Below are 27,125 nucleotides of genomic sequence, written 5' to 3'. Positions count from 1 at the left end.
ACCTTTAAAAGATATTTCAATTAGACTGATTTTAAGGGTTAAAAATTCAAGGTGCTAGAAAAATATCAAGTACTTTGAGGTACCTTAAAAACCACGTTGTGCCTTTTAGTCAAAAGGTAAGGCAGACCAGAAAGGGAAGTCAATAGATGAGTTTAACAAGTTGATCAGAGTGAAGAGCAGCAGACCATCACAAAATCTTGAATTCCAAAAAAGTTGTGAATTGGGAAATGGGCACACACCAACACAGAATCTCAAATAACCGAAAGTGTTATTTCAACCTAGAAAAAAAAAATCTTCAAATATGATTCTAACTTGAGAGGATCTTCTTTCTAAATGGTAAGAAAATCCAAGCCCATTTGATGAAAGGGAAAGACAGATATAGTAAACTGTAATACAGGATGTTATTGCTCTGAAACAACAGGAAGAAAAAATTCCAGTTGTTTTGAGTATAGATGTTGATATGGATTCTCTGATTTAAGGAGAGTGTCCTGGATGTTTTTTGGTTGCATTCAATTTTAGCTTGCAGAAGCTGGAGGAAATGAGTCATAATGTCCAGAAGGAAGAATTCAGAGTAATAAGGGGAGGGAGGATCAAAGATAATGGCAAACAGGAGGAATTTCATTAGAAGAGCACCACTCAAAACTCGGTCTCCAGAGGCGTGCAGGGAAAAGGAGAGTATGTGCTGAAGATGGTTTGCAAACAAGAAGACATCTCAGCTACACGTTTTAGAGAACATGCTGAGGAGTCTAGAAGGGAACACACCTTTCATATGAATAATACAAGAACTGGAATGCTATCTACCAGTCAATCCATTCTCAGCCAACAGGCAGCAAATATCTTGAATCTAGCAAGTGAAACAAAATCATTCAACACTTCCCTCCCAAATTACTGTACTTAAATTCGAGCTGTGGACTTCAGAATAGACAGATATCTACACAGGAGATACAATAGTATCTCCCCTTATATCTCCCCTTACCCCCCCCACCCCACACACCTAACCTTAGAAATAAATGTCAGTATGAAAATCTATCACAAAGATGTGTGCCTCACTTAAGTACCTCCACTGCATTCAAATCCTAATTCCCCCTGTCTCTAAGCCCTAAGGTTTTCAAGTGTCTACTAAAGGCTATGCCTGGGGAAGAGGATTTAATAGTTTTCAAACTAGGGCCTGGGCAATGGATAACTTTGGGCTCCTGACGCCAGTATTCATGTTGTACCTGCCATCCTTGCACATATCCCAGGTATGACGGTGAGGAAAAAGGAAAATCGAAAAGACAGGTGAATAGAAACAGTGAATGGGAAGCTGAAAAAGTCCAGTTTGGTTCAAGAGACGAGAGGAGTGAGACAGGAAAGAAAAGAAAAAAAGGGGGGGGGGAGCCTTTCTCGATCCCTGTGAGATAAGACATAACTCCTGCTTTTCTCAACAGATGACTACAAGCCATTATTACTGCCGGCCAAATTATTACCCCTCTGTCAAGAATTAGACACAACAATCAAAGTAATCAACGGGCATGTCTAATGCACTGTAGCATTTTCAATACAAAGTTTGTTTTCTCTCTGCCCCCACGTTAGAGCCTGTAATTAACTCGTTATGTAGAACGAGGCCAAACAAAAGCCTAATTGAAGCTCGTTTCCCAACTTGCGGCAGGTTTGGAGCGGGTGAAAGCGACTTGAGAGGTGGGGAGCCGCGGGGCTCTTCCGTCTCCTGTCCGGCCTCTGCCCCACTTGCCAAGGGTCCGCAGGGGCGCACGCCACAAGACACACGATGAGGGTACGTTAGCTTTCGTGTTTATTACGAATTGTCAGATGTTTAAAAAGGCATTACACTCGCGCGTACAAATGCATCCCGTTTCTGAAGAGCCAGGGTATCATGGTGGGGGGGAGCGGAACAGAGAGGACAGGGTGAAGCCCCAAATCCTAGCTCTATACCCGCAAACGAACCGAGAAGCCTACTGATTTCGAGCAGGGCCATTTCTACGTCCCTGGGTTCTGCCTCTAGTACAGGAGCTACGGCTGAATGCCAGCGGGAAAGGTGTGAGCGCGCACGTCCACGAAACTCAGACCGCCGACGCGACGGCGGAGCACGAGACGCGGACCCCTGCGCATAAAAGGCAGTTCCTGACCGAGCCCCCGCAGCGCTTCTGTACCCTAACCCATCACCCTCCTAAGGTTTGGGGGATCGGAGTTGGGGGAGAAAGAGAAAAAGGGAGGGGGCGGGTAGGAAACAAGTTGGAGGCGGCGGTGGGAGGGAGAGGTAAGGAAAGACCCACGCTGGCTCGTCTGGGAATTGGTGAGAAAACTCCCCTCTCTTGGCCTGGTCTTCTGTGCAAATAAAGCAGCATTTCTCCATCGGCTGACAGCCGCCACTGGTAAATAATGGTCATACTTCACTGGCTAGGCGGAAAGCCTCTCTTTTAGCGAGAGCTTATACTTGAAATATGGGTCATTTCCATAATCCTAAGCAGGCGACTTTGGTAGAAAGCACTCTAAGATAAAAATAGTGACTCGATCAAAATCATTTTTAAGCAGGACCTTCTTCCTATTTTGGGTGGGGTGGCATGGGATAGGATGGAGGGTAGGTCAGGAAAAGAGAAGGAAAGAAAGGTGGGGAACAGGACTGAGGTTATTTTCAAAAAGCCAATAACATTATCGCAGCTCACTTATAAGCTTCCGACCAGTTTTCCCCAACTATTGAAATGCAAATTTGCAAGCTCCACCTTAACTATTTGCAATAAAATATCACACCTATTGTATGTCAGTTTACCCCATTCACATGCAGTCCTTAATTTCGGATATTTTAATGACTTAACTTGTAAACATATAAAAGAGGGACCCTGGATCATTGCATTTATTTATTTATCTATGCCAAACATTTATTGGTGAAATAGTCCTGAAGATATAATTCTACATATGGCGCTTTCATTTTACATAATATTTAAGAAAAAAAAAAGACAAAACAAATAGAATTAGACATATAATTCAAAGACCACGGTACAACCTTTATCTTTTTCTTTTTTACTTCAGCAAACAAAAAATGTCAAATGACATGAAAAGTGGCAAGTCTTCCGACAATAAATAATAAATTACTTTATAATTTTTGCAATGCAAGAGCAAACAAAAAAAAAAGTTTCCTTTTTTTCCTCTTTATTTCCAGAGAGAGAGAAAACAGTCATTTTAACCAATAACTATACACATCTTTGGGGGAAAAGTTCTTGGACGGACACAAGTCAAACACAATCCCGAGACGCTTGTGGCAAAATAGAGGTAACCTTGTTGCAATGCTTTATAAGTTGGTTTTTAAATCTGAATTCAAAAACCTTTAAAGTCGCTTCAGACTTCTTGATAGAGGATGGATCTCAAAGAAAAAAGAGGGGGGAGGGGCAAAAGGAAAAAAGAAATCAGCTACAGGACATGCTAGAGACCCAGGATTTCAATTAACCCCTTGTTAAAGTCAACTAAAAACATTGCAAACCAAGCAGCTCCACCTTCTTGAAAGGACTCTTTCAGCCAAAGAGGCCAGTTTCTCTTCCTGCTCATTTGCTGGAGCTCCTGTTTGGCAAGGCAATGACCAATATAGAAACAGCACCATTCAGAGTAAGATGGACTAGAAAATCTCTATTTTTGCTTTTCTCTAGATGTGCAGTGAAATGAAAATGCTTTGAGATCCTTGAATATAAATCCTCTACATTTCAAAAACGTCTTTTTTTTTTCTTTCAGTACTCCTAAGGTCATTGGATAGCGTTATGTTGGGTTTGGGTTTTGTTTGCTGTTTTAATTCTAGTAAAATCCCATGATTGTCTTCACAGTGTTGCTACCATATCACCTTGTCATTAAAACAGACTTCGTGCATTTCATGGAGCATTCATTTCTCGATTCAGTTTTCATTGACTGGGTCGTTAAATACTTTTGTTTCGGAGTTCAACATTATAATTTCCCACTTTCTCCAACAGGGAAAAAAAAATACGTCTGAATGAATGTTCCTCATGCCTCAATTGGACTGGCTACCATGCTGTTAGGTGTATCTGGGAGCTGAGAGGACATCGACGCCACTTCACTGCCAGTGGAATTAGAGCCCGGTCCTCCTTCTGAAAAATTAACCTGCACAGAAGGTTGAGACATGAATAAAGGAGGCTATGATCGTATTCACAAAAGGATTATAAACTCGTCTTGTGTGTGTATGTAAACAGATAGATACAGAGATATCTGCATATACAATTGAATTTTAACAGGCTTAAAGAAAACCTATAAGAAAAAAAAAATGAGAAGAAATCCTCTCACTTTCCCATCTTCCAAGAGATCTCTGTTTTAAATGAAACTGAATTCTCAACATTATGTTGCATTAAATTATTTAAGAACAAATGTGTTTCCCACTGTAAAATGGCATTGCAACTCTACCATGCACGCTGAAAATAAAATTATCCTGCCGGCTACATGTTGCCCTGGGAGCAGGCGAGTTCTCAGTCTCCAGGCATCAAAGCCTCTCTTCTCGAGTTGAAAAATCCATAACACAACGCTTAGATCCTGTGACGGGAGATTCAGAGGAGGCTCCAGAGAACAATGATTAACTCCTCAGAGAGTTCACAGCAGGGGCTTTCTTCCTTCTTGTTGGTCCTGCTGCCTTTTGGCCTCTTTTTCTCTTTCAATCAGGCTCTTCCTTCCGAGAGGAGACCCATATATTATAACGTCACCCACATTATAAATATCTGGCTCCTTCTCTTAAGTCCAAAGTATTGTGTTGCTGTTGTAAACCTTCTTCTCCACTCTGCTCTCAACACTCCCCCCTACTCTTTGGCTGCTCTCAGCTGACACTAAAGATTCAGAAGGTGCAAACGCTTGGCTGCCCTGAAACCTCCCCTTACCTGCCTTCTATGATCCGAATAACTGGCAAGATTAGCGTGACATTAAAAATCAGCTGTTTTTCCTAATTCCAGGGTCTACCTTTCTTCCTACCTTACTGAACTTTCCCACTGTGAGAGTCAAGGGACTTTTCAAATTTGCCTCCTTTAGACTGGCCCATTTGCATACAGACACCTGGGCCAAGCCCTTTTTAATGCACTGCCTGTGGTCCATTACCCAACTGTTGCCACAAAGAAAGAAAATGCCCTCCAGGTAAATGTGAGGGTAAAAAACTAACCTCAACTAACCTCAATTCAAGCTTTATTTTCAAAGAAGGGAACAAGTTTTTAGGATGGATCATGTTTTATAGAACAAGATTCTATACGACTGTTTATTATTTAAGAAAAAAAGTTTTATGAACGTATGTCATATCACAAGGACATACACTTAATAATCTTCGTTATCTTTACCCTTAAGCCTTTGGTAGGTAAAAGGTGAGTTGATTTTTTCTTCTCTGGATGTGTAAAACATATTAATGCTAAGAGAGGCTTTCATATTCTTATCTGATTGATAGAACTCTGGTTCCTTTTGCTATACATGCCCCAGAGAATACGACTGTATATGCTATTTGAACTTATACCCTAAAAAAAGGTTTAAGCAGTCCAACATTTTAGATTAAGATATAGTGCCAGAAAGGGATATAGTTACAAAAAGCATCAGTCTCATCTCTGAACAACTGAACTCTTTATTGGTATATTTGAAAATTGCAACTATGGGTGCCCGCTAACCATTGATAATAAAATTGATTGTGTATTACAATGCTGATTATTACTACAATCACCTTGATTTAGGGCCTTAACAAGATCATTCTCTAGGAGCTGAGGAAGGAGCATATTTACTAGCTGCTGACCAAAATGCCAAGGTGATCTCTACTGTCCCTTTTGACTCTACAAGTTGGAGATATATGATGCTGCAACTCAGTACACCCCTTCCCATATGTGTCTAGTGAGTTAGGTACCCTGAAGCTAATCCCTAAGAGCAGGGCTGATTGATAGAAAATTGAACCTAAATGGTCAAATTAAGAAGTCTCATAGAACAACCTCACAAGAGGCCTGTTTTCCTTGCATTTCTTCGTTCCACCATGCCTCCCTCGGCTCTCCCCAACCCTGGGGCCAGAGTGGCCCCCTCCTCACCCCCAGAATCTTTAATTGTGTGACAGTTTGATCAGAATCTCCTTTCTTTGGAGATTCACCATCTCCACTCTGGGAGCTGACACTTACCAGTTGCTGAAAAGCCGGCTGATCGATGTCACTCTGCAAGGCGAAGTCACTGAGTACTTTCCAAGGCGGCTGGTAACTTTGCACCTCCACTGGGTTTGCCTGTAAGCCACCATCATGTCTCTCCGGACTGGCAGCCACCATGGGAGTTCCTGTCATCCCTTGGATATTCTGTGAATAGGCCCCCCCGCCAAACCCAACATGTTAATGAGCAAACTCCCTCCCTCCATTGTCTGTGTAGGCTAAACAAATATACCCTGGTATTATCTTATCTATATAGTTGCCTATATTGACTCAGTTAATCTGTTGCACCTATGGATATTAGCCAGGGTTCAGTTTTGTTTTATTACGTTTTGTTTTTCTGCTTCTGTGGGCTGAGCTATTAGCTATGCTTAAAACTTAGGAAGTGAAATTCTGTCTGAACTTTCTTCTCTCTCCTTATATTCATTCAGCAGTCATCTGTTTCCCCTGTCTGCCTTCCCAAGCCACAGCATCTCAGCAGAAAGCTGGAGCAGGATGAGCCTCCCTTCAGCCTCTAGACATGGTGGTTTTCTGGGCAGTTTCAGTGAATCAGACTTTTGGTTAGATTTTCTCCAGGCAATTCTCTGGGAGCCAACCCCCACTCCCAAGCATTTGGGTCTGGCGGCTATTGTGCTGTTATGCACTAACCAACTTCGAAAGTGCCCTGGCCCAGGCTTGACTGGTCTGCCACAGTTAATGACAGCAGGTTTTATGGCATTTAAAAATAGGGCCTAAGCAGTAAAAACGAAAAGCTAAAAAAAAAAAAAAAAAACTCTTTAACTTAACCAGGAGGCCTGCCTGGTAGGTGCTGTCCTGGCCCAGGGATGCCAGGGGCCTGACATCTCTGGAGACCTGGGCTTGACTTGGAGCAGAGGGTGTCCTATTTTCACGGGTCACCTGTGGGGACTTTCCTGGCCTGGGGGCTCTGCAACAGGCCGCCCACCAAGGGGCGCCCAGGGTGACCCTGGATAAAATAGGAAACCAAGGAGTCCTCCCTTCCTCCCCTCGGGTGTCTGAGGAATTGACAACCAGAACTTTGGCAAACCAGCTCAAGGCCTCACTGCCCACGGTGGGGGCAACTGCCCCTCCCGATCTGGGATGGGGCAGAGGCGAAATTGAAGGGCACGAGAGCCCACCCATGCGGACTGGGGGCGGGTGGGCCTCCAACCCCCAGGAGGGGCCTCCTGGAGCAGCTGGGGCCCTGGCGGGTGGGCCGGGGGCCGGGGGCCAGTGGCCTCTCCCCGGGGTGCGGGTGGGGGTGAGGGGCCGCCAGGGCCAGCTCCTGCTCAGGAGCCGGAGGGAAAGGGCCGGCCCATCTGGGCAGACAGCACGCACGCCTCCTCCGCTTCCCCCTCGAGCCCCCTGCCCGGCCCAGGGCCACTCACAGTTTTATCATTGGGCTGCTGCTGCTGGAGCTGCTTCATCATGATGCTCCGCTTCTTGTCCTTGCACCGCTTGTTCTGAAACCAGACCCGGATCACGCGGGGACTGAGGCCGGTCATCTCCACCAGTTGCTCCTTCATGAGTGCGTCGGGCCGGGGGTTGGCGGCGTAGCAGGTCCGCAAGGTGTGCAGCTGCTTCTCGTTCAGCACAGTCCGCACGCGGGTGGTCTTCTCGGGTTGCTTGTGGACGTGGGGCCGCAGGGCCGGCTGCCGGGCGGAGATGGGCTCGGCTGCGGGGCAAGGGGCGCGGTAAGGGCAGGCCGGGCAGCCCGCCCGCGCCGCTCAGGGGAAAACGGGACAATGGCCAGCGCTTTGCGACCTCGACAGACAAAGCAGAGGCGGCTGAGGTGGGGGTGCGGGACGCAAAAGGGAGAATGAAATCTCGCTCTCTAATCTTATGAGGTCAATGCTGAGTAGTCTGGACCCGAGAAAGCGGCCTCCGCCCCTGCTCGGGTCAACATGGCGGAGTTAGCAAAGGGGCGCATCTCTCAGGTTCTCTTCCCTGGTGCACAGCAAGCGTGGCATCGATCTTCCTAGGTTCTTCTCCCTTCTCGCCTTCCCTAGTACCCAAGTCGGGGCCCAGTTCCCCTCCCCCCACTCACAGGCCCTATGAGAGAAGGAAAGGCAGAACATCCAGTGACAGCGAGAGACACTACCCCCGTGGGATGTCTGCAACTAAGGAGAATTCTGCCGGAGAGCGTTGAACTTCAGTCCCCAGAGGGCAATTATGTCAAGGGGATAAAGAAATTCGGTATTTCGGCCATCTCTCCAGCTTCTGATCCTTCGTACTCTACCTGGATCTACTAAGTCTACCTGGATGGTTCCCGATGCTATCTGCTCCCCAGAAGAGGAAAACCGAAACTCTTTAGAGCCGCCCGGCCTCTAGAGAAAAGACAGCTAGGGCATGCTCCTGACCCTCTTCCAATACTCTGCGTGTCCCACAGCAGAGCCCAGGTTGCACTAACAGAAGTTGCCACCACTGGCTTTGCTCCCCGGCAAGCTAAGTCACAACCCCTCCCATCCCCCTGACAGAATTCTTAAGAGCTGCCGGAAAGCAGAGGGGGAAGAGCTGTAGATTTTTCACCACCAGGGTTCCGGGCGGACTGATACTTTTAAAAATACACCCCGGCAGTTCCATTCAAAACCGGAAGGCAGGTTTGGAAACATTGTCGGCCTTCTTACCTGTGGCCCCCACACCGGGCCAGCCCTGTTCTATTTCTACTCTCCTTCCTGGGGCAAGGGCCCTCAGATCTGTATGTTACAAATCTTGCATTTTTCCAGGACCCCGGGGTCAGGTCAACACCTATGAGGTCAACTCGGTGTCACAGCAACAGGCCCGAAGATGAAATTCTCACCAAATCAAGTAGAATGAACGGGTTAAAGAGGCAGGCTCCCTTTAAAAGGCAATTACTGCAGATTAGCTTGTTGACAGTTTTAAATGACGGCTCAGTGCGGAGGCTTGCAATTATTAAAACTGTATCATTTTAGGTCCCCTGTCTCACAAAGGGATGAAGATATACTTTAAAAATATTTTGGACTGTGGGGCAGTTGGCAAGGAAAAAAGGAATTGAGGGGCTAACTTGACTTAAGCTTCCTTCATTGGGTTAAAGGAGGAAGCTCCTGGGGCCCAGAGCTCCACCCCTTTAATTAGGCAGCAGCAACAATACCTGGAGGGAAGCTGAAGCCCGTTATCAGAAAGCCACGGTTTGGAGGCCAAGGTGAACTGGAAGTAATGTTTGGGCGTGTGTATACATGCGTGCACAAGCGGTGTACATAGACACCCACACATAGACACACAGACGTGTAGTGTAGGTGTGCCAGGGGAGTCAAGGGAGACACTGAGTGCATTGAACCTGGCCCGCAAAAAGAGGGAAGCACTGTGCAAACCGCACCCAGAACCCTCCGTGTAACTGGCAGCTGCAGCGGCCGCCGCGTGGGTCCTAATATCGCGACGCGGCGCTGGTCTCGCCTGGCGCCGGCCTTCCCGAGGAGGGCCTCCCTCTGCTCCCAGGAGTACCTGCCATTTGCAGCGGCCGCGCCGGGTGCAAGGGGCTGAGCGGGTCGCCGGCGCCCAGGCTGGCCCTCTCCACCACGTCGTGGTCGGCGCGGCAGAAGAGCCCGTCCTCCCGCAGCGCGAACTCATCCCCGGGGATAAGCTGGCGGCTGCAGGCCACGCAGCGGAAACACTCGATGTGGTACACCTTGGAGCGCGCGCGCATCACGAAGTCGTTTTTGCTGAAGCCGATGCTGCACTTGGCGCATTTGATCCCGTACAACCTGCGCGGGAGTGGGATGGGGGACGGGCCGGGAAGGGAGGCAAGCAAAGAGAGAGAGGGAGTCACTTCAGGCGGGCGCCGCCCCGGGTCTAGGGTCGCTGGTGACCTCGGCCACAACGCCCTGAGACACTGAAATCAGCATTAGCAGGCAAGCTGGGGATGGGAGGATAGAAACGATTCGATTTCTCTCTTTTCCCGCTCCGTTTCCCTTGCCTATGAACCTCTGTGTCTCGGTCTGTACCTCTTAGTTGAGAATGCCCAGTCCAAACTAGAAATAAATGCTTGATGTGTTGGAAGTCTGGGCGGCGTCTCCAGCGACCGGTACCAGGGTGGCTCTTACTGCTCTTGGCAGGAAGGAATCCCGGGGTGAATTCCGGGAGCCATTGGTCCCACATTTTCACCTTCCTATCCCCCAATTTCTGCTGCTAGAAACGTATCTAAAACTGCAACCTGCATCCTCCTTTCAAAAGAAAATGAGGTTGGGCCACGAGATTGTCACCCCACAAAAGATACACAAATGCACAGGCATTAGAACAAAATGAAACCTCTGAGAGTTTCCAGAGTCCTTTCTGCATCAGGAGCCCATTGCTGTTTCCGCAGCTAAAGCTTTTTTTCCTCAGGCACCAATGTTAAGAGAAAGTTTCCTCTCCATTCTTCCTCTTACTACTATTATTTTTTTAAATCTGCTTGGGTTCCTTCCATATTTATCCAGTCGCTGAAGCATCTACCTCTATTTCTGTCCGTCTGAGAACCCTGACCTGCCAGAAAAATGAGAAGACCCACTTCTAAGGTCTTCCTTGCCGCTCACCTTTCCTTACCAACAGACAATCCTTGTAGGTTCGATCTAGAGGCCCTGCCCTGGCCCCCTCTCCAGGTATTACTAATAACCAGAGCAGGGGCATTCCTACAAACAGAGAGAATGGAGGAGAGGCAAAGACCCACACAAAGAGGGGCAGTGGGGGGAACCTCGCTCCCCCAAGGGGAGAAAGGTTTTGGGAAATTCAACGGTCTCTCTGTTCTCCTCTTACAACTACAGGATTTCAAAGGGACACACACAGTTGCACGCGGGTGAGCGTGCACACACACACACACACACAGTTGAAAGAGTAGAGAAGAAAAGGTAAAAGCAATTGGTTCCTTCCACAAGCATGTATGCTGAATTAAGCACATGCAGGTCTGAATACAGCTGAGCAAAACGCGATCCCCACAGGAGTAAAGATACTTCTGCAGTGGCCCCCTCTCCAGAATCTGGAGCTCATACACCAATCAAGTAAACAATTGAAAACGGCTCATTTGTCAGAGGTTAGAAGGTAGATTCAAAAGTTTTCCTTCCCTCCGCCTACTCCGTGTGAGATCTGCCATTTCATAGGATGAGGACTTTACCTTGCCTGTGACCAAACAATTGGGAAAAGCCCTCCCCCTTCCTCCAGCTCCCCACTTCCCCTCTTTGCTCTCATTCTCCTCTCCCGCCACTGAAGTATTAATAAACTTTTTCCCCCTGCACTGTTCACCTTTATCTATTAAAATTCTGCTTTCCACTTCATAGTTTGAAAATAAGAAAAAATACTGAGCACCAAGTGAGCAGGAAAAAAAAAAATCGTTAACTGCATACTTAAATCCTAACTAAACTTGAAGTTCTCAGTTCCATAAACTCTGTAACTTCCAAAGCTAATTACTTGTTAATAGCCACTGGAGAATTTATTTTTAAAGATAATATTTTGTATTATTCAACATAATAATGAAGGTGTTATCTCTTCTGTTTTGTTCTTAAAACAATATTTTCTTTGGAAATTCTACTTCCTTCCTTAGGCAGAAAATGAATTTTCTGACATATGTATACACAAGTCTCAGAAAATTTGAGATTGGCAATGCATGAAGTTTAGATGCAGAATAAATTGAAAGAAAAAAATTCGAGACGTTCCTTATGTGGTTTTATTCTTGTCAGTATGGGCAATTCGCTCATTTTATCAGTTACCAGATTTTAATGTGAGAAAGGAAGCTGTTCAATTATCTAAATATACCGATTGTTCATAGACAGATGATGGGCAATTTGATCTGCTCTGTCTAGTTCATCAGCTCAGATAAGATAAGAAAGACGACAGTCAGATGTCACCAAAGGGTTAATATTTAAAAAGATTAAATCTCTCAGTCGTTTTTACAGAGAATATTTGGGTTGGTTTTTAAATTTTCCAAGCAGGATCCCTTACCCAAAAAAGTAAAGGGCAACACCTCTATTTGCTCTTGCAAATTACACTTTTAAACATGCCTAGGTCAAACTTTTATTTTACCTATTGCATTGACATCTTCAAAGAATCTGGTAGTTACTAATAAAATACTGAATTAAAATAAAAAGGAAAAACACTATGATAGAATAAAATCCAACCTTTTTAAAAAAGTTTAGAAACCCCAACTTATCCATCCTGAATTTTTTAAGTTTGTTTTGGAAGGGGGAGGGTAACAGGAAAATAATTTCAGCATCACAAATTCCAAGAGCAATTAAACAAAGCTTCAAACCACATTATTTATGAAAACCACTATTGAGTCTCATTTTTTTCCCCCTGAAAAATAAAATGAACAGCATAGTTTAATTTACGTATTACATTTACAGGGGTAGCTTCTGCACGCTAGTACCCATTAAGACATACTCTGGCAAAAGACAAAGCCACACAAAATAATAAATAACGAATGGGGAGAGGAAGGGGACTCACAAAATTAAGTAAACGGTATAAACGGCGTACCTGATATAATCTCTTTTACAGTAGGTTTTCCCATCTCTAACAAAGCACGTACAGCTCTCATCCAAATACTGATTACACTCCGCACATTTCAAACATGCCGCATGCCATTCCAAATCCGGAGAAACCCTCAGAATATACTGATCGTGAATTTGATTGCCGCAACCAACACACAGGGAAATCAGACGTTTTTCTGAAATGAAAATAAATACATGATTGACTAACCGTTTACTTCCTACAGAGATAAACACACTTTTAGTGTCGTTCTCTTATAGGGCGTACTCCGGGAGTTTTTTTTTTTTCTCTCTCTTTTTTTTAAGAGTATTGCACTTTGGGATGGTAATTGAAGTGTGCCATCAAAACCTTGACTCATTTTTAAAAGGAGGTGGAATATATATAAAATGCAGATTTGAATAGTCTGCATTTGCAAGCCTAGCACGCAATCAAACCCGTTCATTTTGTATTTCTTTTCCCTCCCTCCTCCCTCTTTGCCATAATCATTGGGAAAGATTATGGATAAGTCAAGTCAAAGAAAAGGTTTTGACTAGAAGCGTTAAGTGAACGCAGGGATGTCTATATTTTCTATGAAGCACGTTCTTAAATAGCACATAGGACTGGATATTGTTAGCAAGAGCAGACATCAATACAGTTGTCACTGGTTCTCTTTTGCAAGTCTAATGCTAATTCACATCTCCGGGTATTGTACGTGCAGGCAGATCTTTGCAACAGAATAACCTTCTCGGGAGAGCTCCGGAGTCCCAAGGAGAAAACCGCCGCTTAGCACCGGAAGGCTAAGGTTTTGGAGGACACGCAGGCGAATTCAAACACAAGGTACGATCAGTTTCCCGAAGATCGGAACCGACAGCAAGCATGCAGGCGTGGCGGCAACAAGAAAAAGCCACCTTCTCTCTCCAAGCAATGACTCCAACTCCGAAGAGCCCTTGGCACCCGTGCCTGAGAGAGACCCCCGCACAAGAACAGCACACCGAGCCCCACAAGGTAAAATCGCCTCTTACTTTTTGGTGGATCTCCCATGTCTCCCATATCTGTAACAGGGAGTAATGTCCACAGTGAAATGGTGGTTGTACGGTTGGTGAACAGCCCACAGAGAGGATGCTGGAGCTGTGGCTAAGTGGGAAACAGTGGCCCCTGGGGTTGCCAAGGCTGAGAGAGCCCGCTGCCCGGCTGCGCCGCGCCCTCGCTGATCGGGGAGTCCAATTTAAGCCGGCGGAGTTGGCGGAGCGGAGGCGCTGCGGCGGCGCGGACTCGGCGCGGCTCGGGCACCTCTCTTCCTTATCTCTTACTCAAACTTCTCTGCTCCAACTCAGCTCCATCGCCATTGGTCTGACGCAGCGCGCGGGGACGTCAGGCGAGCGCCGCGCCCATTGGCTGCGGGGCGCGCGGCGCAGCTGTTCTGATTATCATATTTCAGCCTCGCTGCCGCGGTGCGCCACTGACCGCTCGGCAAGCCCGCGGGAGAGGATTAGGGCTCCCGAGGCGACTCGCTCGGGGCTCAGACCGCTCTCCCCCGGTGCTCCGGCCGCCCTGGCTTTTGGCCTCCCTTCTCCTCCTTCTGCCCCGTCTTTCCCCTTGCTCCTAGCCGGCCGCGCCGCCAGCGCCCTCGCCTCCTGTCGCGCTGCTCCTCCGCCCTGCGCTCCTGGGGGCCCGTAGTCCCGCTGGCCGCGTTGCGCGCGGGGCTCACTTTTCCGCCGCCGGTGGCGAGTGGCTGGTGGGTAGGTGTTCTAGCTGACGAGGACCCTTCCGGATTTTAGGAAAAGGGCGACTTGGAACAGGCCGTTTGGCTCGGGTTGGTCTCGCGCTTTGGCACACAGCTCCCGGCCCGGACGGGCTTGGTTGCCAGGGCGGGTGAGTTCCCAAATTGTCTGCGCGTGGCGCGCTGGGAGCTGCCTAGGGGAAGACGCCGGTCCTGGGATGAATGGACCCAGAGGAATTGTTCGCTGCTGCTACCCCAGTACCCCGTTACCCCTTACCTCAGATCTCCAGGAACGCGGGGTGGGGGTAAAGGGGCGCTTCTTACCTAAGCGGAGAATCAGGTTGGAAGCGCACAGGTATAACCAAGTTGACTCCGCGGACTTCCTCTCTCTTTCGGACCCGCGGGGTCTGCTTTGCAGTTTAACTCTAGAACTAACCCGAAGCCTAAGTGCAGAGTGGTCTTTCAGTAGTTTAAAGTTTGCAAAGCTGTTACGCCTATCCGATTCCTCTCCCTGCCGGTCTCTTGCCTTTTGTTTTTAAGCAACCGTGTGCAGTTAGCTGGTGGTGTGTAGATCATTGTAAGGACAAGTCCCCACGTCTCTATAGAGATTTTAAAAATGCGTCAGTCTAAGGGCGTGAGTAGGGAGGGGTCTAACAGAAGAACAGCGAAATACCTATTTCATTTCACCGGCTGTGTTTACCTTATCATTTTCTCTCGAGAAACAACCTGGAGAGAGAAGAATGTTGCCTTCAACTCGCCGGTAACCCTCTTGAATAATTTCTTACATGTTCCATCATATCTTACTGTCTCCCCAAAACAAAGTCACAGGGAGGCCACCGAAGAATTCCCTCACCCCGTCCGCATCTCCAAAACTTCTAAACATTGATTCCTTATCTAGTGTGACTGCCAGTTTTATCTGAAAAGGTCCGCAAATGCACGCGGCAGTAGGCTTAATTTCGGTGTCTCATTGCCTTGAGAAAACCCGGTGTGTTAGGAAACTCCTTTCTTTGTATCATTCCCCAGATCTAGCCCTCGATAAGAGCTGTGAGCCTTCCGCCGGCCTGAGTGGCTCGGTTTACAGCGGTATGCTTCTCCAGAGCGCAGAGAGAAGCAAAGATGCTGAATTTCCTCGTGATATGGCTGGGACTTTACCAAGAACATGCTTTTATTTTCTCTCAAGGAAAATTCCTAACTGGATCTAATCCCTTCTATTTTTATTATAAGTTATATCAGTGTGGGTGTGTGAAATCGAAAGTTAGATGGTGATACATTTACCAGGTTGGGGGTGGGGGGCAGGATGTTTCTGGTTTTGTTTTTTGGTCATAGTTTTCTAGTGTCTCCGGTATTATGTGCGTGGAGTCTTTTGTCAGGCTGCTTTGGTAAAACTGATGCTAATAGTGACAACATGAAACAAATCGTCCCAGTATATGGGCATGTTTCCTGTACAGATAACCAAGCTGACACTAGTCTTGTTTTGTTTTTGTAAAGGTACTATATCCCCAGAAAGTAAATAGAGAATTTTAACCAATCATATTCCATCATGCCACCTTTATAACATGGAATTAAACAACGGAAGCTGCCAGAAGCCTGATGACTTAAATATTTGAGATCCAGAAAGCACCCTCACTATCCATCCTTCTTCCACCGCGCGTGTACACACACACACACACACACACACACACACACGAACTTAAGAATTAGTGCCGATGATGATAGCAAGTCCAAAAAGAAAAGCTGGTATGTGGCTTGGAGGAAAAGCGTTAGTAACTGGCAATTTCATCAAAATGATGAAGACAACGGGTGTTTCTCTTTCTTCAGCCCATACTGTTACTGTAAATAAGTATTTTCTTAAAAAGTTCCTAAGCTGTTAGAGGTAAAAAGATCATGCAGAAGATGCTCTCTGTCAAGGGAAGAAATCTCAGGAAACCCAGTAGTTATATTGCTCCATGATGGATGTACTCTGGAGGTCTGTGTGTTGCTAATACATTTTGCATTAAAATCAAAGTTAGGATAGCAGGCATTATTGTTTCCCTTCACCTGGAAATTCAGATTTGGTCACAGATTATTTCCCTGTTTAAGTGATTTCTATGCACATTTAATGTATCAAACATGTCTGTAAAAAAAAATTGTAATGTTTTTATAGAATACATCAAACTATGATTAGCAATATTTTCCCCCAGTATTTGATCACAGGAGCGACCTCTTGTGTTCAAAGGGGGGATTAGACCCTCTAGTCAAAAATGGACTCAGTTTTGACCTTTGTATATTCTGTTAGGTCAAAAAATCTACCCTTAAAAATCGCAGTTTTGTGAATCCCTTCTGTAAGCTCCTCTACTGATGAGAAAGAAAAGAAGAATATGAGTACTTCCTGAGTTACCATTACCACCAGGCCACCCCAAATATACTTTAGTGTCCTTGAATATAAAAAGGATGCTGAGATTTATTAAGTTCTATGTAAGCCTGTGGCATCTGCCCACATGGGCTTATAGTGCTTTTCCACATAAAATTCATGGTGGGCTTTATGCCTGCGTTTTGTGTATTGTTGCTTTCTCTGCTTTGATTAAAATTTAAACATTCTGCATCAGAAATGCCAAATACAGATTCCTGTACAAATACCATGTTCTCAAGATACATTTCAAATATTTAAATAGGTTTTAACTGCAATTAACAAGTAGCATTACATATTTAGGATTTATTTCCCAACAACTTCTGGCAGATACAAGTGGATTTTTAATTTTGTTGTTAAAAAGTTTTTTTTTCGGGGGGGTGATTATGTACAGTAAGGGAGAAAGCTTCTCCTCGCCAACTAACCAAGATTGGGAAGGAAAGGCAACTTTGATCAGCTTTCCCTGAGCTATGGATTTGTTTGGGAACTTATTTCCGGGGAGGTGATGCTGTGTTTAGCTCACACCAAGATCAAGTTTGTGAATAACAATTGGAATGCCAATTTGCCACAAATAAGGTGTTCTGACAGAAAAAATATAACTGAAGGACTTATATTTTCTGATATCCACAAATATGTAATTTGGGGGGTCAAAATGAAACATGGACGTATTTTATGCACCTCAGAAAATGTGGAATGGAATACATATATATTTATCCCACTCACTTTTTGTTTTTACTTTTCCTGTGTAGTCTAATCATGTAGAATAAAGCTATACAAACCATCAGTATCTTAAATCACATCGCAAGTGTCAGATAAATTATATGTGTATAAAGGGAGTCATGATTAACTGTTTATTTTCCAACCAGAACCCGGTGTGGATATTTAGAGCTACTTTGCTTCTCTTCCAGTTTCTGGTGGTGGCTTAATGATGACTCAAGAGAATCTGCACTCTAATTTCAGAGAAAAATGAAAGCGATGTTCTTTATGTACCATTGGGTAGGAAACGATTGTCTCTTTTTTTTCCCTCTCCTTTTACTCCCCCCCCCATAATGCTAAGCAATGATAATAATAAAGGTAGTTGTTAACAACAACAACAAAACTTTAGTCCTGATTCTTACTGTATTGCCAAAGACTCCTGCTGTGATTGTGGTTTTGTTGAGTGTCAGTTGCTTTATTAACCAGTTAAAACAATCTGGGTGAATTAGCACTAATTTTCTTCTGCACGCAGAGCTTCTTAGCCTGAGTTCAGGTAGCTGTGTCTGTCACCAGCAGTCCTGCTCTTCTTTACTGGCAGACGGCAGCCAGGGAGGCCGCGTTCCTGTGCGGTCTGCTGCTCTCCAAGACAGAATTCCACGCTCCCGGCAGCGGCGAAGCCACAAACCTCAGATCAGTCTTGAGAATGCGAGGTTCCGCATCTCATTACCGGTAGGACTTCGACCAAGCGAGGACAGAAATTTGCACCCTCCCTTTAAAATTGTGTTTTTGGAAGCATTTACTATGATTTCACAAAAGCGCCGGCCATGTCTGGTGAAACCTTTTCCTTTAAAAAGTTTTTTGTTTTGTTCTTTTTGAAACCCTATGTGACTGGGAACAGGCAGTTTTTAACAGGACCAGAGTTCTGCGTGGAGCCCAGGTTGGAGCCAACGAGTGCAAAGTGCTAGGAGGTTCTGACCCCAGGATGCGTTGAACCCTATCTCTGGCAAAACCTTTGTTAAATGTACCGGATTCTCACGGGGGCTAATTGGAGTCCTGAGGGCGAAAAAGCTTTATCCCTAAGGTCCTGGGCGGTTCAGCTGAAAGCTACCACAAATGCATGGAATCTAGCAAAGCACCCACGGACCCACCCGAGCTCTCGGGAAACCCGGAGCGAATTAACTCAAGTGTAGCTGATCAAATGACATACTTTCTGAAAGAAGTGACACCATTTCCCCCCACTGCAATCCTGTTGAACCGGCAGCTCTGAATTTAGCGCCAAAGGATAGATTTCCAACTCGTACTGGAGGTTTACTGGGAAGGAGAGGGGGAGGGGAGGCGAAGGTACCTTGTTGGAGGTCAAGAGGAGGAGGAGCCGCAGAAAATTACCACCTCAGCGCGGGAGGGAGTTGGAGGCCAGGAAATCTACCCAGGAAGCCCCACATAACCTTCTCTCACGTCTCAGAATGCAGCGCTCAAAAAATCAGCTTCAAAATAAGGTGTTCCGGGCTGGAGTCCTCGGGTGGGCTGCGGAGGCGATGTCAAGAGTTACTGCTACTTTCTATGAATTAAACTGGTGGCTAAAGGGTGTCAGGGCCGTTTAATGTAGCTTGAGAGGAGCGTGGGTGGGGGCTGTTTTTAAGTGGAGAGGCAATCATTGGTGGCATCTACCCGTAGATCGTGAGAGAGAAGGTGGTTTCGGGGCTGGAAAAAATTCTGCAAACCCCAGTGAATGGCTAGTCAGTTCAGAAGATACGATTTTAGGGAAAATCTTAAAGGTGGTTGTCTGATTCGACTCCGTGGAGGTGAATGGTAGGCTGTGCTCGCGGCGCGTGTGCCTTTAGAATTCTGTACGCCTCCCGATCGGTGCTGTTAAGGAAACTCATTAATTCTTCCTGAATTTAGGTTGAAAGGAGAATTTGCTTCGCTTGTCTACCCGCTAAATTCCAACTGAGAATGGGGCTCAGGAGACGACCCTTTTTAGGAAGAACGTCATTTGATCAACTCAACCCAGTTAATAACTGGTCTCCCGGAAGGGGTCAAGAACGCCTTCCCTTCCCACCCGCGCAGCGCGCGGCGCGGGGTCGACCACTCCTACCTCAGGTAGCCTCTCCCCGAGGCCCAGGAAACCCTGCCTGACTGTCCTTTGAAGGCTCAGAGCTTTGCGATCAAGTTTCTGGTATTTCCTAGAACCCCACTTGTCCGCGTTCAAGCGCGTGGGTCGTACAAATTTAGCCTACCCGAAGTCGTAGGATAAGAGCAATGCGAAACAAAGAGACCAGCCCCCTCCCCCACCAGCAACCTCTGTCCCTTGGCCTTCTCCCTTACGAATTTCCAATTTGCAAACCTCTGCTGGAACCCCCAACCTCCGCCACCCTCGATGTTCTGCGCTTAAGGGCATTTTTCAACGCATCTTGGCATTGAAAGACGCGGAAATATCAAACTGGAGCTACACTCCCGGCCCTAATTCCTATTAGACTTAAGGAAAAAACAAAACAAACAAAAAATAACGTCCTGCAGACCTCTTTCGGTCAGATTGGCGAGCCTAGCCCCCAGAGGCCACTTCCTTACTGTGAATTTGTTTGCCACCCACCTTTGGGACCAGAGCTCCCCTGATGGCCTGTCTCTGTCGTGCACTGGTGGGCCCAGGTGGGGACTCGAGAGGAAAGATGAATCAGGTCTCCAGCCCGCACGGCCAGAGCTCTAAAAGGGCAGGAGTGTCTGCCTGCCACCTTGGGGGGTCCCTGCTGGGAGACCCTCTAACCTTCTAGACTACGAATGGAGAAGAAAGCGCAACTCCTGGCTGCAGACAGACGCAAAGACTAAACCCTTTCGGAAGGTAAAACTTTGTGTTAGGTTTCCCCCCTTCTCTGTCCATACCCCAACCCCCAGGGTTTCCCCCCAAATGAATACTTGGAAATCAAAGAATCAAGGTACCACGTTAACTGCTTCAAATTCTTTGTCAGATCACCTCCTTATGCCATCTGCCAGGGGCTCAACTTGCTCTGGGCGCCTACATTCCGGAAAATTGTGAGGAGGACGCTCCCTCTGCTTTTGCTTTGGTGGCAGCGTCCGGAAGTGATGGCATAGTTACTGATACAGAACGTCGAAGTGACTAGTTTAATTCTTACTATCACCTCTAAAATATAGCTAGCCCCAAGTATTAGTTGGCAGTTTTTCCCCTAGGTTTATTTTACTTCCATAGTGTGGCGAATGTTTGAATTGGAAAACAAGAGAGAAACCCCACAGGGTAGATTCACTTCTCTGTTCTTCTGTCAGGCAGGAGACCCTTACAGGCTGATTAGCCATAGAAGCAGGCTTCTTTGTTGATTTAAGAGTTCATCAGGGAAGATGCAACAATTACCTTGTTGCCTTTTCTTGATTCTCTATTGTTGACTTATATCTGGTATGCCTCCATTGTACAAAATTCGATCCAAAAATGAAAAAAAAAATTAAAGCAAAAAGGTAATGATGGCAATAGAGGTCCCTTATAACTGACTTTTGTGTGTAGATTGTACATGCCTCACAGATGTATTACAAGTTGTAACATTTTATATATAATTGTGTATGTTATAATTATGTGCTAATGATAACATTATTTAATATTGTAATTCCAGAAAGAAATGTTTGAAATGTCACTTCATAATACACTGTAATACTCTCCTTCTGAGAAAATAATTAGCAGGCTTCAAAATGATATTCAGGGTGCTTTATAATAAGAACAGAATCTGAAACTTCTTGGACCAAAATCCCATCAGACATGATGGTTCATAACTAGGCTGCTACAGGTTAATTCTATAAGGAGATAACCTTCTGTTTTGCACAATTGCATTTTATTTCAGTTGTGCATTTAAAGTATGTATTCTACATTTGCTATTCTGAAATTTCCAATCACATCATATCAGTAAGAAATAAAATAAGTCCTAGATAATGCTTAAGGATGACATGATTAACTTTTGTGGTTTGACAGTATTGTGCTCTTCTTTATTTAAATGTAAATATTAATATATTAATATTACTAGATAGTTTCATCACCCCATGATTTACAAGATATTCATATAAAGTAAAAGAGTGAATATTACTTTCTATAATGCTACTTAGAGTCTATCGTCAAAAGATAGTAACAATAAGAAGATTCACTTGTGTATATGTAGCCATCCACTCTGCTCTCAGAGTGTTCGGTTTAGTTACAAAAACATTGAACTATTATATCGTGTGTGCACTCACTTGAGTGTAGTTAATGTTTTGCCAGTTTTAAGAATCCTCCCCTCACTCTCCAGATATAGTAATAGCCTAGGAAGATCACTGCATCAAATGTAATGCAAAATGGGATATTGTAATATTACCTATCACTAGCATCCTGCTGACTTTCACTTGTATATCAGGACTTGAAGTATGTTATGTCTCACTTTAGAGTGTGGTACAATATGCTATTTTGCCTTCTTTGCTCAGTGTTAAATTTATTATTCACTCTCCTTTTTATGAGCTGCATGAAAAACTGGTGATAGTGATGAGAAGCATTGGGTATAGTTTCACTGGCTTTGGAATCTCCTATGCTATATGGAAGAATAGAAATCTTATCATTTTAGGTCTTGATGTTGTGTTTCTTCCAATCCTGAGATGTTAATTTAGCTGAGCCAAATGTCACGTGATGTGCCTCTCTGTGATCCTGTACCCAAGTCATTGCAGATCTGCTGATGTGACTTTGGATATGCTGTGCCAGGGCAATATTGTCTTTTGAATGATGCCAGTAGTGAGGAAGAGACATGAGTACAGCTCTCAAAGTGGAAGAAAAGGTAAGTGGATGGAAAATTACTCCTTTGAATAAGGTGGTGGAGAAACAATTGAGTGTACATATCTTTATCAGCCATCAAAAGAGAGGATGAAAATAGATATTAGACTAAGATGAGTGAAGTATTCAGTTTTGAAAAGGGTAAGAGAAAGCTTAGTGAGGAAAAGAAAAAAGTAGAGTAAATGTCAAGAGGAACAAATGAAAGGAAGAGGCTTTGGTGACCCAGTTCATCTAGCACTCAGATCTTTACTAGCAGTAGATGGAGGTTGAGAAAGTAGATGGAAAAAATAGACTTTATAGTTACTTTAATCTGGCATTTAAACTTTAAAACTCTGGTTTAAGGGGGGAGGTTTTTGTAGACTATTTGGCAATAATTTTAAAAAGTTGTACGGCATCTTTAACTATCTTATATTGGTTGGCCAAAATAGTTTGTTAGGGTTTTTGTTACAGAAAAACCCGAATGATTTTTTTTTTTCCAAACCAATACTAGAATGCTTACCAAAATAAACCCAGTGTTGGTAAACTGAATCAGCATAGAAAAGACAAACTAAAGTTACTCAAATACCATAGAATGGATTCCTACAATTTTTCATGTAACTGGTTTCATTAACAACAAGATTCAGGACTCAAAAAGGAGAAAGAACTAGATCTGAGAAGGAATTTTCTCAAAAATGTCTTCAGGGTTTTCCAGAGTTTTGGTCAGTTGTTGCCCTTTCTACAGGTTGGATTATACCAGAAAGTGTAATTCACATATTTGGAACTGCTCACTTAAACCATAATAAAAACTGAAAGATGTGAAAAAACTGCTCTCTGCTCAAATTCATGCCAGGGAACTTGAAGGGCTGCCAGAAAATTGCTGCTCTGTTAGCATTTCTGACCTGGCTTCACAGTCTCCCAGACTTGGTTCTTTTGATGTGAGAAGAATGTAAGCCAAAACCGCAAGGCAGCATTCTTTGCACCCATGCCCTTGGGAAGAGTTGGGGTGTCCAAAATGTTGGAAAGGTTAGATGCAGTTGTCCTCACAGAATCTATTTTGGAGGTCATGGGGTCAGAATGTCTGCCCATGTGCACAAACCAGCAAGCCCATAAAAGCTGGATAGAAGGCAGCAGTGTCCCATAAAAGATCATACCCAGCCAGAACCCAACATTTGAAAAGTGTCTGCTACAGAGAAGAAATATGAGACTGACAGCATTGTCTTCAGCCACTGCAGGAGCAGTGAAGAGAGATGGATGGGGATTAATCATGGTAAAATACTGAGCAGAAGAGACAGCAAATTCTGCCAAGCATGAATACTTTTCCACTCACGTGTTTCACCAAGTACACTCTTCAAAGTACAAGCTGATTGGCCAAGATCAGATTGATCTTTGCTAAGCCAAAGAAGTAGCTACTGAGAATATCCTCATGGCAGAAGGCACTTAAAGATTTTTAACGTTAAAAAAAGGAGAAAGTTATTTGTGGTTCAACAGTAGAAATACTCCTGATAACACTTGGTTATCAAAATTGCATTCTGTCTCAGCGCCCATACCATTCATTTTGGGGTAGCACTGATTTATAAAGGTTACTGGTTGCTATTGGCCCATGGATCTTCAGGACTTTTCATGTATATCTCTTATGTTACTAGATTTAGCATTTGGCCTCATTTCATAATCTCTCCTCATCAAGGCATCCTTTATAGAAGTAAAACCTTTACATAACAGCCTTTGAAAGACTGAATAGGTAACTCTGAATGGTGACTCTAGGCAAGGCTACCAAGAATGACATAGCACCACACCCCTCCCCTAGTAACTATCAAGGTACATAAAATAAATTTTGTAAGGATTTATTTCTTTGAAATTCATAAAAAGCTTTTTAGAGGTTTTTATTTAGTTTTGTTTCTTGTTTGTTAATTCAAATACCAAAGCTTTCTGTTCAGTTCAGTTCAGTTGCTCAGTCGTGTCCAACTCTTCACGATCCCATGGACTACAGCACGCCAGGCCTCCCTGTCCATTGCCAACTACCAGAGTTTGCTCAAACTCATGCCCATTGAGTTGGTGATGCCATCCAACCATCTCATCCTCTGTCATCCCCTTCACCTCCCACCTTCAGTCTTTCCCAGCATCAGGGTCTTTTCAAATGAGTCAGCTCTTTGCATCAGGTGGCCAAAATACTGGAGTTTCAGCTTCTTATCAGTCCTTCCAATGAACACCCAGGACTGATTTCCTTTAGGATGGATTGGTTGGATCTCCTTGCAATCCAAGGGACTCTCAAGAGTCTTCTCCAACACAACAGTTCAAAAGCATGAATTCTTTGGTGCTCAGTTTTCTTTATAGACCAGCTCTTACATCCGTACATGATTATTGGAAAAACCATAACCTTGACTAGACAGACCTTTTTTGGCAAAGTAATGTTTCTACTTTTGAATATGCTGTCTAGGTTGGTTAAAGGTTTTCTTCCAAGGAGCAAATGTCTTTTAATTTCATGGCTGCAGTCACCATCTGCAGTGACTTCGGAGCCCCCAAAAATAAAGTCAGCCACCATTTCCACTGTTTCTCCATCTATTTTCCATGAAGTGATGGGACCAGATGCCATGATCTTAGTTTTCTGAATGTTGAGTTTCAAGCCAACTTTTTCACTCTCCTCTTTCAGTTTCATCAAGAGGCTCCTTAGTTCTTCTTCACTTTCTGCCATAAAGGTGGTGTCATCTGTATATCTGAGGTTATTGATATTTCTCTTGGCAATCTTGATTCCAGCTTGTGCTTCTTCCAGCCCAGCATTTCTCATGATGTACTCTGCATATAAGTTAAATAAGCAGGGTGACAATATACAGCCTTGACATACTCCTTTTCCTATTTGCAACCAGTCTGTTGTTCCATGTCCAGTTCTAACTGTTGCTTCCTGACCTGCATATAGATTTCTCAAGAGGCAGGTCAGGTGAGCTGGTATTCCCATCTCTTGAAGAATTTTCCACAGTTTATTGTGATCCACACAGTCAAAGGCTTTGGCATAGTCAATAAAGCAGAAGTAGATATTTTTCTGGAACTCTCTTGCTTTTTCAATGATCCAATGGATGCTGGCAATTTGATTTCTGGTTCCTCTGCTCTTTCTAAAACCAGCTTGAACATCTGGAAGTTCATGGTTCATGTATTGTTGAAGCCTGACTTGGAGAATTTTGAGCATTCCTTTACTAGCGTGTGAGATGAGTGCAATTGTGTGATAGTTTGAGCATTCTTTGGCATTGCCTTCTTTGGGATTGTAATGAAAACTGACCTTTTCCAGTCCTCTGGCCACTGCTGAGTTTTCCAAATTTGCTGGCATATTGAGTACAGCACTTTCACAGCATCAACTTTGAGGATTTAAAATAGCTCCACTGGAATTCCGTCACCTCCACTAGCTTTGTTCATAATGATCCTTCCTAAGGCCCACTTGACTTCACATTCCAGGATGTCTGGCTCTAGGTGAGTGATCACATCATCGTGATTATCTGGGTCATGAAGATCTTTTTTGTACAGTTCTTCTGTGTATTCGTGCCACCTCTTCTTAATATCTTCTGCTTCTGTTAGGTCCATACCATTTCTGTCTTTTATTAAGCCCATCTTTGAGTGAAATGTTACGTTAGTATCTCTGATTTTCTTGAAGATATCTCTAGTCTTTCCCATTTTATTGTTTTCCTCTATTTCTTTGCACTGATCACTGAGGAAGGCTTTCTTATCTCTCCTTGCTATTCTTTGGAACTCTGCATTCAAATGGGTATATCTTTCCTTTTCTCCTTTGCTTTTTGCTTCCCTTCTTTTCACAGCTATTTGTAAGACCTCCTCAGACAGCCATTTTGCTTTTTTGCATTTCTGTTTCTTGGGGATGGTCTTGATCCCTGTCTCCTGTACAATGTCATGAAACTCCATCCATAGTTCATCAGGCACTCTGTCTATCAGATCTAGACCCTTACATCTGTTTCTCACTCCCCCTGTATAATCGTTAGGGATTTGATTTAGGTCATACCTGAATGGTCTAGTGGTTTTCCCTACTTTCTTCAATTTAAGTCTGAATTTGGCAATAAGGAGTTCATGATCTGAGGCACAGTCAGCTCCCAGTCTTGTTTTTGCTGACTGTATAGAGCTTCTCCATCTTTGGCTGCAAAGAATATAATCAATTTGATTTCGGTGTTGACCATCTGTTGATGTCCAAGTGTAGAGTCTTCTCTTGTGTTGTTGGAAGTGGATGTTTGCTGTCACCAGTGCATTCTCTCGGCAGAAGTCTATTAGCCTTTGCCCTGCTTCATTCTGTACCCCAAGGCCAAATTTGCCTGTTATTCCAGATGTTTTTTGAGTTCCTACTTTTGCATTCCAGTCCCCTATAATGAAAAGGACATCTTTTGGGGGGTGTTAATTCTAGAAGGTCTTGTAGGTCTTCATAGAACCGTTCAACTTCAGCTTCTTCAGCATTACTGGTCGGGCCATAGACTTGGAGTACCGTGATATTGAATGGTTTGCCTTGGAAACGAACAGAGATCATTCTGTCGTTTTTGAGACTGCATCGAAGTACTCCATTTTGGACTCTTTTGTTGACTATGATGACTACTCCATTTCTTCTAAGGGATTCTTGCCAACAGTAGTAGATATAATGGTCATCTGAGTTAAATTCACCCATTCCTGTCTATTTTAGTTCTCTGGTTCCTAAAATGTCGACATTCACTCTTGCCATGTCTTGTTTGATCACTTCCAATTTGCCTTGATTCGTGGACCTAACATTCCAGGTTCCTATGCATTATTGCTCTTTACAGCATTGGACCTTGCTTCTCTCACCAGTCACATCCACAACTCGGTGTTGTTTTTGCTTTGGCTTCATCTCTTAATTCTTTCTGGAGTTATTTCTCCACTGATTTCCAGTAGCGTATTGGGCACCTACTGACCTGGGGAGTTCATCTTTCAGTGTCCTATCTTTTTGCCTTTTCATACTGTTCATGGGGTTCTCAAGGC

General features: G+C 44.5%; 2 protein-coding genes across 11 annotated transcripts in view; one reads left to right on the top strand and one right to left on the bottom strand.

Moving 5' to 3' along the window:
• Positions 1–13,933, bottom strand: part of ISL1 (ISL LIM homeobox 1) — a 104,768-nt gene extending 90,835 nt beyond the window's left edge. For 6 of the 10 annotated variants that reach the window (XR_014061226.1, XM_081517333.1, XM_081517326.1 and 3 more), the window contains exons 1-5: positions 13,604–13,933; positions 12,591–12,780; positions 9,594–9,853; positions 7,520–7,806; positions 6,117–6,284 (exon numbers count right to left, since the gene is read on the bottom strand). Coding sequence is in view for 9 of the 10 variants with exons in the window: in XM_081517333.1 (XP_081373459.1) it covers positions 6,117–6,284; positions 7,520–7,806; positions 9,594–9,853; positions 12,591–12,780; positions 13,604–13,631 (933 nt within the window). In the remaining variant the exon portion in view is untranslated. Of the gene's footprint in view, positions 1–2,847; positions 4,655–6,116; positions 6,285–7,519; positions 7,807–9,593; positions 9,854–12,590; positions 12,781–13,603 lie in introns of those variants that run through there. The other 4 variants (XM_081517334.1, XM_081517330.1, XM_081517331.1 and 1 more) reach the window with 4 other exon arrangements.
• Positions 13,934–19,001: 5,068 nt separating this feature from the next.
• Positions 19,002–27,125, top strand: part of LOC145516220 (uncharacterized) — a 282,964-nt gene continuing 274,840 nt past the window's right edge. The window contains exons 1-2 of the mRNA XM_081517335.1: positions 19,002–20,219; positions 22,001–22,176. Of these exons, the coding sequence (XP_081373461.1) occupies positions 22,147–22,176 (30 nt within the window). The 5' untranslated portion in view covers positions 19,002–20,219; positions 22,001–22,146. The remainder of the gene's footprint in view (positions 20,220–22,000; positions 22,177–27,125) is intronic.

This window comes from Giraffa tippelskirchi, chromosome 8 (genome assembly GCF_054371585.1).
Source record: "Giraffa tippelskirchi isolate mGirTip1 chromosome 8, T2T-mGirTip1v1.2.pri, whole genome shotgun sequence".
NCBI lineage: Eukaryota > Metazoa > Chordata > Mammalia > Artiodactyla > Giraffidae > Giraffa > Giraffa tippelskirchi.
This window is presented reverse-complemented; position numbering and strand designations above follow the sequence as displayed.